Source organism: Pteropus medius, unplaced genomic scaffold, assembly GCF_902729225.1.
Source record: "Pteropus medius unplaced genomic scaffold, Ma_sr-lr_union100, whole genome shotgun sequence".
NCBI lineage: Eukaryota > Metazoa > Chordata > Mammalia > Chiroptera > Pteropodidae > Pteropus > Pteropus medius.
The window spans coordinates 1594339-1610862 of NW_024354886.1; the positions used below are offsets into that span (position 1 = coordinate 1594339).

The window sequence follows — 16524 nt, forward strand, 5'->3', positions numbered from 1 at the left end:
AAATCACTGCGGAATGGGTGTATTATAATAAAAATTGAGACAAGAAAAAAAATTCAGTAAATATTGGAGTTTCCACTCTTTATAATAAAGAACTGTGTGGAAAATATAAAGGTGGTGTAAAATCATGAACCCAGTCAGCAAGAAGTTTATGGTATGGTAGGGATAAAAGACGAATGTGCAAAGAACAATAATTAAAGAGACTTTAGAAATAATAATTAACAATAATTAAAGAACAATAATTAAAGAGACTCAATAGAAATATAAGCAATACATTGTGAGGATTCAGGACAGTCTGTCTTAAGCTGGGGACACAAAAAGTCTTGACGAAGGTAACATTAGATGTGGACTTTAAAAAATATTTAAGAATTTTATCCGGGACGTAAGTGAAGTGAGCAGTAAGGTGCAGAAAGACATTCTCATGTGTAGAAACAGTACACGCAAAAATATGGATCCAAGAGGCTTAGAACTGAGAACAGTGTCCAGGAAACAATGACTGCTCCATATTGGTAGCTGAAATGAAATATCAATGGTAACAAGATCCTTAGGGGAGCAGGGAATATTGGCATCCTGCCCTTTGTCCACCCTTACCTTAAATTTAATACTTTATTAAACTCCAGGTTCAATATTGGACTCTAGTATGCTATGTTGTACCAAGTGCCTGAACTAGGTTGGCACAAGCGGCCTAATTTACAAGTTCTTTTGCTGCTTTTCTATAAGACAAGACCCAAGGCCCAGAATAAAAGCCATATCCAACATTGGCAAAAGCAACAGAGCCAGGGAAATGGACAGAGAGGAGGAGAGTGAGATCGAGAGAGAGCACAAAATATCAAAGTCTTTGCCCCAAATCCCTGTTATAAAACTTGAGAATGTAAATTAGCAAACAGCTGTAGAGATGACAACTTTATGACTGGCAGATTCAATTGAAATTTTGGGAAAACTTTATGATTTCAAGATTCCCACATGCCACATGGTACATACCTGTAAGTCATTTTCTTTTTCCTTTGACTTAATCCAAGTTTTGCCTTGAGTTTGTGGATCTATAAGGAGTGGGTATCTGGTGGCCTTTGTCACAATAATACCATTCTGAATTGAGAGGTCGTCTCCTGGTAATCCCTGTAGCCCCCACTCACCAATCTGAATAACAGGAAATAAATATGGCCATTCAAAGAACAAGAATGCTTTCTCTGGTAATCAAAAGTACCATAACATAAAAGAATTTAAAATTTAAACATGTTTTTCCACTGAAACTATACAACACATTACCTAAGGGGAAAAAAAAAACAAACTTGTAAATGTGAACCAAATAATATTAAATTATAAAAACAAATTTATCATCTACTAAATCTTAATAACAAAGACTAGGTATAATCCTCTATGTTGCATTTTCATACTTATAAGAAAATATGGTTAAATTGATTGCAAATTAAATCTGATTTGGGGATTTCGAAGCATGGATTTTGAACATTCAGAGAACATAGGGGCTTTTACGGTGACACTGGGTAAGCGAGCGGGATCCAGACTGGGTGGAGTTAGCAGAGATAACGAATATACATAACGAGATGTCAGAGAAGATAAGTCCCAGTATAAGCCTCAGAAACTTCCCTTGCCTGTCCTTTAGTTTTGCTGACATGGGGTACAAGGGATTGTATAGCTGGAGGGAGAAAAATTAGGGGAGATGAAATATTACATTGGCAGGAGCTCATCAATGACATTATTTTTAAATTTCCTTTCCAAATTGCCAACCTGCTTCCACGTGGTCAATAAAATCATGCAAGATCCAATGAACCAACCAGCCTGCACTTTCATTAAATTATCCTAGCATCTCTAGAGGCTGTAACTAATAAAGAATATCCTGGCCCACTTTGCCTTGCCAGTGGCCCATTGTATCACCCATACATTTTCTAGTCCCTGTCAGGATCAGTTCAACATTGTTTAAATTGGAAAAGATTAATTTTTTAAACTTTTAAAGAGATAACATGAAATTAATAGCATGGCCTCTCTAAGGAAACAGCAAGGAGAGCATATTCACAAATCAGAAAAGCAGCTCATGCATACAAATTGCCTGGAAAGCATTTAATACCACAAGAGAGTTGCAAGATAAACTGAGAAATTGACAGAGACATCAAATTCCCAACAAGGAAGGTTAGTGTAGTAGGACACACTATTACTCAGGGACACCAGAATATGCTGTTGTGTACTGCTGTTGGACACTTAAAAAAAGATGGCTAATGATCAAAAAAAAGGCTAATACCAGTATTCATAGCCTAGTTATGTCTACATTTGCCTAAAATGTTTGAAAGAGAGTGTGACTTAATAGGACTGGTGTAAATAATTGGGATTTATAAGAAGAGCTCAGTATCAGCATGTCTATATCTCATCTTTTCATTCATAAGAGTGCAACTGGCATGAATTTGAAAGCAAGATTTCTTAAGATGCAAAGGAACTTTTATATTTATACAACAAAGAAAATTCATTTTTTGAGCTCTTAAGCATTTTCAAAACCATCTTTTCAGTTAAATGAAAAAAGAAACAAATTAAGTGTGCCTTCGTTTCTTGGTAAGAAATAAAATAAGACTGAAATTCAAATGACATTATGAGGACTGTAACACTTACTGTTGGAGGATCCACCAACATTGAAATAAGATTCAGGTTTTCAGTGAAAGGAATCTTCCGTGCTCTCAACTCTATCTCCCATTGATCTTTAAGCAAAAAATTCCTAAATATCTGATTGAAAGGACCAAGGTAGGAAAGGAATCCGGTGCACAGCAGAATATCACCTACAAGTCTGTTAAGAAAAAACAGTGAGTCGCCTAACACAATTTAAACTCTCCCATTAAGGAGTTCGAAAGGCCATAGTGCTGTTTTGTTTTGTTATAGGGTGAAATCCTTTGCTCCCTGCTTAACTCTTGGCAGCAAGCCTTAGAGAGACCATGCAAAAAGGAGTCCCCAAGCCCCATAGGGGTTAGGAGTGGCCACTCTTGGGGAAGGTCAGGGAGCAAGAGAGAAGGCTCCTCCCTGAAGCCTGCAGGTCCAGGGCCTTGACACACAGAGGAAGAAAGCATGCTGTTGCCCTCCCATGCCTGGTCCTGTTCAGAGTCAGTCTTGGTTAAACTATTTTTCCTTTCTCATTCCCCTCTCTTTAAGTTTTCCAAAGACACCAAGAGTGAAGAGTAGACAGCTGGAGCAAGCATCTAGATTGCTCTGGCAAATCCAAACCGTATCAGGAGCACTCTCGCGCTGAAAACCCACATCGCTGAACCAAAATTGAGATTAAAAATGTCTCACAAAACTTTCTTCCCTCTCTGTTTTACTGAGAGTGCGTAACTTAAGATGTAAGCACTTTCTTAGATGATGAGATTTAGAGGCAGATATATGGAAATGAAGGAGAGAAGCGCTTCACAAGGAGATGGATTTTTTTCTCTAATGTCACAAAGAGCTGGCATTTGGGGCAGTGATTAAGAAAGAGAACGAAAGACCAAAATTTATACCTATTGATCTGAGCTCTGAACTCTTTACTTTGCTGAGTCCATCGAATTTTTTCTCCACTCAGTCCATCGATGAGAGCGGAAGCTGCTTGCATCTTCTTCCGGCACATATCAGCATCATTAAGCAGATCCTATGTTCATAAAGGAAGAATGTCTCAAAGAACTATTTAAAATCTGGCTTAATAAAACATCCATTATATTCACATGTAAAATGCATGGAGGAATTTCTTAATGTGTAAAATAAATATAATCTAAAAGTATAGTGTGAGCGAAACTTCACATATTAAATTGTGATAATTCATTGAGAATATAATTATTTTCGAGAAAAGAAATTTTGTAAGAGAGAATTCAAATTATATAAATTAATAGTATTTCTAGTAAATATTTTCAAAACAGAATCGAATCAATAAAATATGCCATATTAAGTCTTGTATTTAATAATAATTCTGAATTCTTTGCAGTTTATGAAGTATTTTTCCCCAGAAAACTTCTACACAACAGTAATGTGCTGCAGCCAGCTTGTATGAGCTTACAAGAGACAATTGTTAATTTTTCAAGAAAATTATTAAAAATTAAATTATATAAACTTACAGTTAAACAAGTCATATTAAAAGAAAAGGTAACAAATAACCAAACTCGTCACTTCATAATTATTTACTATTTTAGTATCATCTATGTGAGATTATTTGTTTTTGACATTCAATATTACTTTATATTAGTTTCAGGTATACAGCAAAGTAGTTAGACATTTATATAATTTATAAAGTGATCCCCTGATAAATCTAGTACCCATTCGACACTATACAGTTATTTCAATATTATTGACAATATTCCCTATGCTATACCTCACATCCCCATGACTATTTTGAAACTGCCAATTTGTACTTCTCAATCCCTTCACCTTTTACACTTAGCCTCACCAAATCATCTCCTATCTGGTAAACACCAGTTTATTCTCAACATCCACGAGTCTGTTTCTGTTTCTGTTTCTGTTTTGTTTGTTTACTTATTTTGTTCTTTAGATTCCACATATAAAAGAGATCTATGGTATTTATCTTTTTCTGTCTGACTTATTTCACTTAGCATGATATCCTCTAGGTCCATCCATGTTGCAAATGGTAAGATTTCATTCCTTTTCATGGCTGAGTAATATTCCATTGTATATATGTACCACAACTTTATCCAATCCTCTATTGATGAGCATTTAGGTTGCTTCCTTATCATGACTATTGCAAATAGCACTGCAGTGAATATAGGGGTGCATATATCTTTTCAAATTAGTGTTTTGGATTTCTTCAGATAAATACCCAGAAGTGAAACTACTGGTCGTAAGATAGCTCATTTATTTATTTATTTATGTTTGTTTGTTTGTTTGTTTGTTTTTATGGCCGACTAATATTCCATTGTATATATGTACCACTTCTTCTTTATCCATCGATTCATTGATGGACACCCAGGTTACCTCCATATCTTGGCTATTTTAAATAATGCTGCAATGAACATATGGACGCACATGTCTCTTCAAAGTAGTATTTGGTGTTTCCTCAGATAAATACCCAGAAGTGGGACTACTGGATCTTTGTCTCTTGTTATAGCCTTTGTTTTAAAGTTTATTTTGTCTGGTATAAGTATTGCTATTCTAGGTTTGTTTTGTTCGTTTGTTTGTTTGTTTTCATTTCCATTTTCATGAAATATCTTTTTCCATCTCTTTCTTTCAGGCTGAGTGTGTCTTTTGATCTAAAGTGAGTCTCTTGTAGGCACCATATGTAAGGATCTTATCTTCTTATCCATTCAGCAACCCTATATTTTATTGAAGCATTTAATTATTTTTCATTTGAAGTACTTGTTGATAGATAGGCAGCTATTGCCATTTTATTATTCATATTTTTGATACATTTTTCTTCTTCTTAAAGAAGTCCCTCCAGCATTTTGTATAATACTGGTTTGGTGGTGATGAGCTCCTTTAGTTTCTACTTATCTGGGAAGCTTTTTATCTGCCCTTCGAGTCTAAATGATATCTTTGCTGAGTAGAGTAATCTTGGTTGTAGGTCCTTGCTTTTCATCACTTTGAATATTTCATGCCAATCCCTTCTGGCCGGCAAAGTTTCTGTTGAAAAATTGGCTGACAGACTTATGGGAGTTCCCTTGTAGGTAACTAATTGCTTTTCTCTTGCTATTTTTAAGATTCTCTCTTTGTCTTTAACCTTTGGCATTTTAATTATCATATGTCTTGGTGTGGGCCTCTTTGGGTTCATCTCGTTTTCGACTCTCTGAGCTTCCTGGGATTGTACGTCTATTTACTTCACCAGGCTAGGGAATTTTTCCATTATTATTTCTTGAAATAGTTTTTCAATTCCTTTCTCTGTTTTCCTTCTGGTAACCTATGATGTGAAATTGTTACACTTAATGTTGTCCTAGAGGCTCTTTAAACTACTTCATTTTTTGGATTCTTTTTTCTTATTATTGTTCTGATTGAGTGTCCTCTGCTACCCTATCCTCTAAATTGCTGATTCAACCCTCCACTTCATCCAATCTATTGATTCCCTCTAATGTCCTCTTCATCTCAGATATTGTATTCTTCATTTCTGACTAGTTCTCTTTTATGTTTTCCATCTCCATTTTTATGTTTCCTATCTCTTTGTTAACGTTCTCACTGAGTTCATCCACTCTTCCTCTAAGTTCATTGAGTCTCTTTATAACCATCTGCTAAATTATTTGTCTCCATTTAGTTCTTCTTCTGGAGCTTTCCTCTGTCTTTCATGTGAGACATGTTTCTTTGTTTTCCCATTTTGGCTAACTCCCTGTATTTGTTTCTATGTATTAGGTAGAGTTCCTACATCTCCTGGTCTTAGTAGAGTGGTTTTATGTAGTAGGTGTCCTGTGGGCCCAGTGGAGCAGTCTTTCCTGGTCACCTCAGCCAGATGCTCCAGGTGTGTCCCTTATGTGTGTTGCGTGTGCCCTCTTGTTGTGGTTTATCTTTGGTTGCTATTTTCACTTCAGTGGGAGGGATTGACCCTCAAGCTGATTGGTTTTGAGGATTAACCGGTGAGGGGCCAACCCTACGGAGTAGGATTCACGTTAGCAGGGCTCTGGTGTCTGCCCAGTCTGCTCTTTTAGCGTGTTTTTCTCTGATGCTTCCTTGAATGGTTCTCTGGCTCTGGTGCTGGTCGAAGCAAGCCACTAGGTATGCTGGCCCAAGGACCTCCTGGGAGGGGCCCAGCTTTAGGCACAGTTCAGCTGCAGCCTGTGCACATCCAGGGCCACCTGGTAAGAGTCACCAAGCAATCCACAGATGGCTGCCGCCCATGCTGGCCTTATACGTGCCTCGAGAGTCCAAGCCAGGAACCAAGGCTGGCTGCTACTAGTGCTAGGCTTTAAGCTGCTCAGCAAGAGGTACGGGGCACGCTGAGGCCAAATATTGCTTCTTTGGGTTTTGCGAGCCTTTGAGAGATTTTAGGAAAGTCCACAGCATGAACCAAGACACGCATTTGTATAGAATAAATCACTGGAAGCGGCTTGGGTAGGCCCAAGTTGGGAGAGGCAGGGTCTCAGGGAATCACCTGAGCAGAGCAACCTGTGTTAGCCAGGGTCCACCCACTGAGAGGGGTTAGGGCTCAACAAAGGAACCATGGACTCTCCCAGCACTTCTGTTCAGGAGAAAGCCGCCTCTCCAGCCTTCACCGTGAAGCCAGACAACCCAGTTCCTCCCCGTGTATCCCTGGCACTCTTCAAGCAGCTGCCCCAGTGCTGGAGCTCACAGCAAGTGAGTCTATAACCAAGTAAGTCCATGCACAGGCCCTTTAAGAGGAATGTCTACAACTCCTACAGCCCTCTGTCTCACCCAGCCACAATCTCCACTGTTTATTTCACAGCCAGTAGCAGTGGAGACTTCTCTTCCCGGCACTGGAACCCTGGGCTGAGGAGCCCAGTGTGGAGCTGGGACCCCTCACTCCTCTGGGGATAGAGTTCTGCAGTCAAGATAGCCCTCCTGATTCTCGATTGCCACTTGCAGTTGTGAGACCGGCCCATTTCATGTCTCTATCCCCCCTACCAGTTTTAAAGTGACCTCTTCTGTATATTCCCATGTAGGACTTCTGTTCAACCAGACCTCAGGGACTCACAGTGATGGTTGTTTTGTAGTTTCACTGTAATTTTGGTGTAGTCATGAGAGGAAGCGAGCACAGCATCTACGTTCTGTGCCATCTTGATCAGACCCCCAAGGTAGTTCTATTTCTGATTTTCTGAGGAACCTCCAAACTGTTTTTCATAGTGGCTGCACCAACTGTAATCCTGCCAACAGTGCATGAGGGTTCCCTTTACTCCATATCCTCGCCAACACATGTTGTTTGTTAATTTGTTGATGATGGCAATTCTGACAGGTGTGAGGTGATATCTCATTGTCATTTTAATTTGCATTTCTCCGATGATTAGTGACATTGAGCATCTTTTCACATGTTTGTTGGCCATCTGTATATCCTCTCTGGAGAAATATCTATTCAGGTCTTCTTTCCATTTTTTAATTGGATTGGTTTTTTTTGGTGATCTAATCTATAGAATTCAATGCCATCCCTATCAAATACCAATGGCATTTTTCACAGAACTGGAGCAAATAATCCTAAAATTTATGTGGAACCACAGAAGACCTTGAATAACTATAGTGATCTTGAGAAAAAGAACAAAATTGGAGGTATCACTCTACCTGATATCAAACTATACTACAAGGCTATAGTAACCCAAACAGCATGGTACTGGCATAAAAATAAGACACATAGATCAATGGAACAGAATAGAGAGCCCAGAAATAAACCCACACCTATATGGTCATTTAACCTATGACAAAAGAGGCAAGAATATACAATGGGGTATATATACGGTCTAATAAATGATGCTGAGAAAACTGGACAGATAGATGCAAAAAAATAAAACTGGACCACCTTCTTATACCATATACAAGAATAAACTCAAAATGGATCAAAGACTTGATTATAAGACCCAAAACCATAAAACTCCTAGAAGAAAACATAGCCAATGAGTAAGGGCATTCAGATAAATCTTATTTTCATCATAAATATCTGCCTAATTTCTAAATACAGCACAAACTTGTGTTAAATTTCAGTATATCATTTCAGCAATTTTGTGTATTTAATCTCACCATTTTCTCATTCATTGCTGCATCAAATTTTGCTTGTACTTTATCCAGCTCGGCTTGCTTCTCATCAAGCAGTGCCTGTGCCTTCCCCAGTTCAGCATTAGCAACTGCTAAACGGCCCTCTTGCTTGGCCAGGTTTGCCTTAAAAGGAAGAAGAGGAGATTAGTGAAGAGCTGTATTAGTGCAAAACATTTGTGATTTTAATTGGTAAATAATAACATAAATTATATAATTTTTGCCCTAGGTGGCATGAAGTCGCCCATTTCAGTGTTCTCAGCTAGGGAGGTAGAGGGTCTTAGAGATAGTTCTTTTATTCTTTTAATTATTAATGTTCAACATAGAAAACATGGAAAATGCACTGATGTATAGGAATAACAAAAATTACCTATGATTTTACCAGAGGTAGTCTGTGAGTATTGTGTTAAGAAGTAATAACTGGAATTTTGATTTCTTTTTTCCATCTAATCTAGTCTAATCATTTTCCCACATCCTTAAACACCTTCTGACAAACATTAGTTATGTAGCTACAACATAACCCACAATTTGGATGTCTCATCATTTATTTAACCTTTTCCATACTTTTAGGCATTTCCTTTTCCCTCTCAGTTTTAATTATTATAAATAATGCTGTGATAAATACTTTTGAGTATGTAAACATTTTGGATGGTTTCCTTAGCAAAGATTCTTTGAAGTAAAATTACTGCAACAGTAGTTTTTCATCTTTTGTCTCAGTCCTACAACATGTTAATTATGTTTCTTGTAAATTTAAAGTAATTAATCAGCAAAGTTAGATAGCCCCAGAGCCTTCTGGGGTAGAAGATTCTTGATAACTTTCTCACTCTTTCTCGATATTTCATTTATTTGAATTTAGCCCTTTTTCCCAGGAAATTTTTATTTAATTTAGATTTTCTAATGTATCTACATAACTGTGTAAAATTTGCTTTTTAATTACTTAAATCTACACATTTGTGATTATATGGATTAATCTTCCTATTCTCATTTGTTCTCCTACAATTTCTTCTTGATTAGATTTTCCAAGAACATAGCTCATGTATTTTGTTTTAGCAGAGCACCAGTTCTTAGATTTACTCATTAATTCTGCTACTTTTCTCTTCTCCGATTTTTAATGTTATCTTTGTTAGCTCTATTCTGCTTTCCTCAAATTTTGCATGTATGTGTTCTTATAAGTAAATACGTACTGGAATGTTTAGTTTCTTTGAATCATTTAAGTGCTAAGAATGTACCATTTTGGCCACATCACAAAAGCTTTGGTTTTTTGTCATCATTTTCTGAATAAAATTGACTAATTTTTTAATGTAAACTTTCTCATTTTGTTGCTTATTGTCAGAGAATGAGGCCTCAGCAATTTTTGTTTATGGGAACTGAATCAAGGTCTTCTTTTTAACATTGAATACAATCAATTCTTGTAAAGTGTTTCTTGGACACTAGGAATAATTTCATATTCTTTGTTTATACTGAAGCAAGTTCAATGTAGTGATTCAACCTTAAAAATAATATAGTATAAAAATCTCTAAATAATTATTAACTTATACATACTCAAGGCTGGCTATATCATTTGCAGGGCCCAGTGCAAAATAGAAATGTGGGATCCCTTGTTAAAAAATTATTAAGAACTTCATGAGGGTGACAGCAGAGCATTAAGCCAAGCATGGGACCTCCTAAACATAGGACCCTGTGTGCACAGGTCGCACACCTGTAAAGCCACCGCTATGTCTAGCAGATCAGTGGTAGATTGATATTATGTGCCACAATCTCAAATTACAATAGTATTTTTATTCATCCACACCTAAAATGTTAATAGATTTTGCTTTATGTAACTTGATAATATCTTATGTATTACATAACACATTACAATTGTTTCACCATGAATCAAAATTTTTATCAATAAAAAATAATAGCTTTTACAAGTGCTTTTCTTCTTGAATTCTACATTTGTAGTAACATTTCTCTGTTGGTATCTTTTAGTTTGAGTGTATTTGCTACATTTTCTTATCATTTCCCTTTGTTAAACCTTTCTTATTTTTTATTTATTTTCTATTTGTTTCAAAGCACAGAGTTTAAAAAGGCAATCACTTTTGTAAGGCTTATTATAAAAACCAGTAACCCCCTGCCCACCTACTCACTATTTTCCATGCCACAGAGCAACTACTTTCAACTCTTTTAGCTTTACGGGGCTAGGGGTGGGCAGTGAGAGCAGTGTTTGTCTGGGTAGTATATTTTATGATTCTTTTGCACTCCTGAGAATGTCTCTCTGTCCCCTCAGACATGAAGGACAGTCTGGCCCAATATAGGGGGTGTGTGTGTGTGTGTGTGTGTGTGTGTGTGTGTGTGTTTATCCTTCAATACTTAAGTTCCATCATTGAAAATGTCTTTTTGTTCCCTTATAAAAAAAGGGTAGCATCACTAAATTCTTGGACCCCAGCAATTTCCTCCTCAATATTCTGTATGTTTTTTCATTATTTTCTAGTGTTTAGGATTGTGGGACTTCTGTGACATCCTGATTTCTCTTCTTCTGTAAGCATCTTTTTAAATTTTGTTAGATTGTTTGTTTCTTAGATGCATATAAGTTTCTTTTTCTATCTTTGAAATTTAAAACATTCTAGGTATTGATCCTAATTTTTATAAATTTTGTTCGGAATATAGCAATCAAATTCAGTTTCTAAACCTCATCTCCAAACTAAAGAAATGGCAAGTTTTCTTTTATGAAACTGGATTATTATTCCTGATAAACTCATTCCCTGTTTAAGTTAACAAGTTGGTTTCCATTTCTTGTCTGAGATGCCAAGAAACATGTAACATGTAAAAAGAATCAGAAACTGCAAGAGGACATGCAGAAAAAAGAAAAGTTTGGTAACGGGGACGTCTACCATTATTAGTTGAAATTACGCTTTGTCTTTTAATAGCAGTAATACTGATGATTGGTTTTATTAAACACTGATTTACTGGGAGAAGGAGGGAAACATTTACCTTCAGAGGCAACACTTCTCTATTGATACCATAAAATGTTGCCATCGCAAGTGTCCAAGACAGCAGACCAGCCACATTTCCACAGACTTTTTTGGCACTTTCAAAAGTGTAATCATCCATATTAAAATATGGCTGTAGTAATTCAACAGTCTCTTCATTTATGGTGTCCTTGGGGAACTGCTGAAGGCTCCACAGGAATCCTGTTGCACTCATCAACTGAAAAACAGTTATTACAACCTGTAAATTCTGGAAGAAAATAAATTCTCTCTAAGTTAGTGTGTACTTCTAAATTGAACTTTTTCAAAGAAATAACACCTGATTTGCTCTAAACATACAAATCAAGACGATGGCAGTAGTCAACCTAAATCTGTAAACTGTAGACTATCTTCCCATTTCCATGGTGAAAGAGTAAAAATAAAAGCTACCTAAGTTTCCTATCAAGTGAGTGCATTTAAATGCCACCAACCACACAGGCTCCCTTTTGGAGACTAGGTTGGGTTGTCATCAAGACTGTGCCGATACTAGCCACTGGTTCTGAACAGATTTTATAAAAAGAAAGCATTCAGTTTTAAAATATTTCCCTACTTACATTTTGGGAGATGCCGATTAAGATAAACTATTAAATACACAATGATTGATTTTTGTCTGCCAGCTTGTCTGGTCTATGTTGAGTGTCCTAGGATGAGGACACCCGATGCACCTCATAAGTCTTCAAAGGTAGATTTCGCTTACTTTTAATGACTCTCCCCATGATGGCTTGCAGCAAGGTTTTTCTGGATCCATAGTAACGGGGTCAATTTTTTTTTGAAATAGTAACAGGACGCAGTCCATGATTCTCATAATAAGATGTGGAGGCTTTGCAAGTTTCCTGACTGTGGCAATATCATTTGGTTTGATAGTCTGCATGTGGGGTTAGAAATCAATATATTTTTTACTTAGTATTCACAGTCGTATGGAAATCTAATACTTTAAAACAATTAAAGTAGAAAACTTTAATTTAATGTATTTTCTCCCCAAACCCTAGCATTATCCCTCTCAAGGTTCTGCATTCCAAGATTTTTTCCTCATGGCTCTTCCATAGTTATTCTTGGATTTTTGTTTATTTATTTTAATTCTTTTTCCCTCTGTTGCCCTCAAGTAATTCTTTAGAATATCACTTCCATTCATTGCCCACCACCCCAGACCTTCATAGCAACAAACCTCACTGATGTGTAATATTTAGGTAACTTGCACCTTCAAAGCACAGAGTCTAAATTATGTACAGATATTAAAAGAGAAGCAAGGCCTTGAATATCAGAAGCCTCACCTTCAGTCCCCATTTTGAGGGCCACCCTGTCTACGAAAAGGTAAAGAATTCAAAGATGAGAGAAGTTATAACATATGGCTCATAAAAATATTTTTGCAAGTTTCAATCTGCAAGCTGAGTTTGGAATAAGTCATTACCTGACATTCAAGGCAAGAAAGACTAAGATATCACATCAGCTATAAAATCTCCTAAGACTCATTTGGTTCAGTTCTCGTTCTCTCTTTCTCTGTCTGTCTCTCTCTCTCTCTTTCTCTCTCTCTCTCTCTCTCTCTCTCTCTCTCTCTCTCTCTCCCTCCCCCCCCTTTATCATAGGACCCATGAAGGGAATGGGGATGTATCCGGGTCATTGTCACAATTTTATTAAATGATTATCATAAATTTTTTCATTTATATAACAACTACAGGAATTTTCCCATTTAAAACAAACAAAAATCAAAAATAGCCCTGTCCTCATAGTTTTAGGGTTATCTATCACAATAGAAGCATAGGGTGTATAGGAAAATAAAAGAGAGGGGAAGATCCAAAAACCTTTTGGAAAGAGTGAGGTCTGAGCCTAGTCTTGAAGAATGGCTCTTATTTGGTAATGAAGGTTAGGAAAAGCATTTCTGGCAGAGGGAGAAACACATTTAAACAGCTTATGATTCTTCCAGAAGCCTATAGGTTTTTCTGTATGGTCGATTCATACTGTATGTAAGGACAGATGATAAGAGTTCAAGGAGTAAATAGAAGCCAGGTTATCAGCAGCAGCAGCACTATTTATTGAGTACTTTTCCCAGCAAACTATATCCATTACTTTTAATACTTACATTGATCCTTCAAGGATCAATGAGGAATTATAATCCCCATGAAGACTCAAGAAAATTAAGTAAATTTACGCCAAGTCATATATCTATGAAGTAGTGGTCATGAAAGGCAAATGCTTCTGAAACTGTGCCCCCCTTGCCTCACAACTGTGGATGCCTAGCTCAGGACTTTATCCTAAGAGCAACAGGAACCACATGGGAATTTCCAAAAGGCAAATAACATAATCTTAACAAAACATGGGAGGAACTGAGAAAGCTTTCTATATAATCTAAACCCTTGTGCTACAGGTTAGGCCGTAAACACTAGCATTACTTCTCAGTTCTCATGGAAGGCTGATTTACAGAATGAAAATAGTGAGTTATGGGAGTGAAGACTTAAAAAAAATTAGAACCTAGAAAACTTAATCAATGAATATATTATTTCCAGACTCAGAGATTCTAAATCACATTAAGAATTCAATTCAGGTATTCTGGGAAAACATGGCAGAGTGAGAGATGTCCTCAGATCTCTCTCCTTGAAACAACAATAAGCTGAACATCTAAAACTGAACAAAAAACACCCAAACTGCACACCAGCACATCTGAGTGTGGGATCTGCACATAAGAACTATCACAGGTCAGAACCCCGGGTGTCAGGCGGTGGACTTGGAGAAATAAAGAAGCTGCCTCTCACAGTCTCCAGAACTTCCTCCAGGAAGAGGGGCAGGGGTGAAGGTGTGGCGACTTCCCTGAACAGCCCTGCCTGGAAATGCTGTAACTTCTATGAAAGTGGCAGCAGGGTCCAGTCATCAGGGCAGAAAGCAGAGAAGCAGGATAGGACCGCAGAGAACAACAGTTGATTTTTATCAACCTCAGCTGCAAAACCAAGGCTGAGCTGCAGCCTCCAACTCCCACCCCAGAAGGCCCTTCCCCCCATACCCTCTGACACCGGACACTACGGAGCCCCAGGGGAATCTGAGCAAACACTGTCAAGGCTGAAGCTAACTCTCACAGCCTGTAGAGCTCCTTGCAGGCATGGGGGTGGGGGAGAGAGAGGGCGCGGCACCGTCCCTGAACAGCCCTGCCTTGAAGTGCCATGACTTCTACATAGCCGGCAGCAGGGCCCAGTCGCCAAGGCAGACAGCAGAGAAACAGGACAGGACCACAGAGAAACAACAGTTGTTTTTTAACAGCCCCCGCTTGCAAAACTGGGCTGAGTAGTAGACTTCAACTCCCAACCCAGAGGGCCCCTCCCCCATACACTCTGAGACCAAACACCGCAGAGCCCCAGGGAATCTGAGCAAATGCTACTGAAACTGTTGCTAACACTGACAGGGACTGAAACAAAGAGTAGCGAGTGTGATTAAATATCTACAAGAAAATAAAAAAGACATTATTTAGACTTTATATAAAGCAAGGATCTAAGAGGCTGAGACGCCACCTACTTGAAGCTAAAAGAAAAGCACCTTCTTTGCAGCAGGCTAAAGAGAGACTTTTATATAATAAATCTTCTTTCTGGAAAAACAACAGTATACACTTCCATTAATGCCTAGGCACAGAAATAGTCCATTAAACACCATGAACAACCAAGGTGACAAGACATCTCAGAAAGAAAGAGAAAAATCTCCAGAAAATAAATTTACAGACATAGAAATATGCAACTTAAATGACAGAGAATTCAGGATGGTACTTCTGAAAAAACTCAATGAGATCCAAAACAACTCAAATCAACAATTTCAGGAATTGAAAAAACAACTAGATGAGCAGAGCAAGATAATTGAAACCCTCGAAAGAACCAAATAGAACTTCTGGAGATGAACACATTGCAAGAGTTGAAAAGTGAAATAGCAAGCTTAGGAAATAGAGTCAACCAAATGGAGGAAAGGATCGGTGATACTGAAGATAGAAATCTAGAAATAAATCAGAAGGAAGCAGAGAGAAACCAAAGAATTAAAAATAATGAAAGAGAAATACAAGAATTAGCTGATACCATCAGGAGAGAAAACATAATAATGGGCATTATTGAAGGCAAGGAAAAGGAGCAGGGACTAGAAAGCATTTTCGGACAAATAGTGGACGAGCATTTCCCAAATCTAAGGAATGAGCTGGAGTTTGGAATTCAAGAAGTCAACAGAACACCCAATTATCTCAACCCAAAAAAGCCTTCACCAAGACACATTGTATTAAAGTTATCGAAAAATCAACGACAAAGATAGAATTCTCAGGGCAGCCAGGAAGAAGAAAACGGTAACTTATAAGGAAAGCCCATTAGGTTATCCTCAGACTTCTCAGCACAAACCTTACAAGCCAGAAGGAATGGAATCAAATATTTAAACTATTAAGTGAAAAGAACTACCAGCCTAGAATAATGTATCCAGCTAAGCTCTCTTTTAGATATGAAGGAGAAATTAAGACCTTTCCAGACATACAAAAATTGAGGGAATTCTCCACTATGAGGCCTGCACTACAGAAAATTCTGAAAGGGTTCAGCACACCTAAAACAAAATAACAACAACAAAAATACATAATTAGGAGTAAAGTGACTATCAGGCAAACAGAAGCAGAGGAGTGCAACCCTTACTAAGAACAGGGCAACATAAGCTTAAATAATAATAAGAGAATTGCTATAGTAAGATAGTAATGAACGTTCGGCATACATAGAAATAAATTGAGATAACAATGACTGAAAAGGGGAGGATTCAAAGATCCAAATTCACAAAGGAGAAAGGAGATAAGGCACACGCAGAAGAAAACAGATGACTGTATATATATAACTATCTTTTTCATATTTGTAATGATAACCACATACCATAG

At 37.5% G+C, this 16524-nt stretch overlaps 1 protein-coding gene across 2 annotated transcripts in view; it reads right to left on the bottom strand.

Annotated features, from left to right (window-relative positions):
* DNAH8 (dynein axonemal heavy chain 8) overlaps positions 1-16524 on the bottom strand; it is a 310080-nt gene that overhangs the window by 86976 nt on the left and 206580 nt on the right. For both annotated transcript variants that reach the window (XM_039856088.1, XM_039856089.1), the window contains 6 exons: positions 12355-12522; positions 11623-11838; positions 8638-8775; positions 3489-3616; positions 2614-2785; positions 979-1134 (listed from right to left, as the gene is read on the bottom strand). In XM_039856088.1, coding sequence (XP_039712022.1) covers positions 979-1134; positions 2614-2785; positions 3489-3616; positions 8638-8775; positions 11623-11838; positions 12355-12522 — 978 coding nt within the window. The remainder of the gene's footprint in view (positions 1-978; positions 1135-2613; positions 2786-3488; positions 3617-8637; positions 8776-11622; positions 11839-12354; positions 12523-16524) is intronic.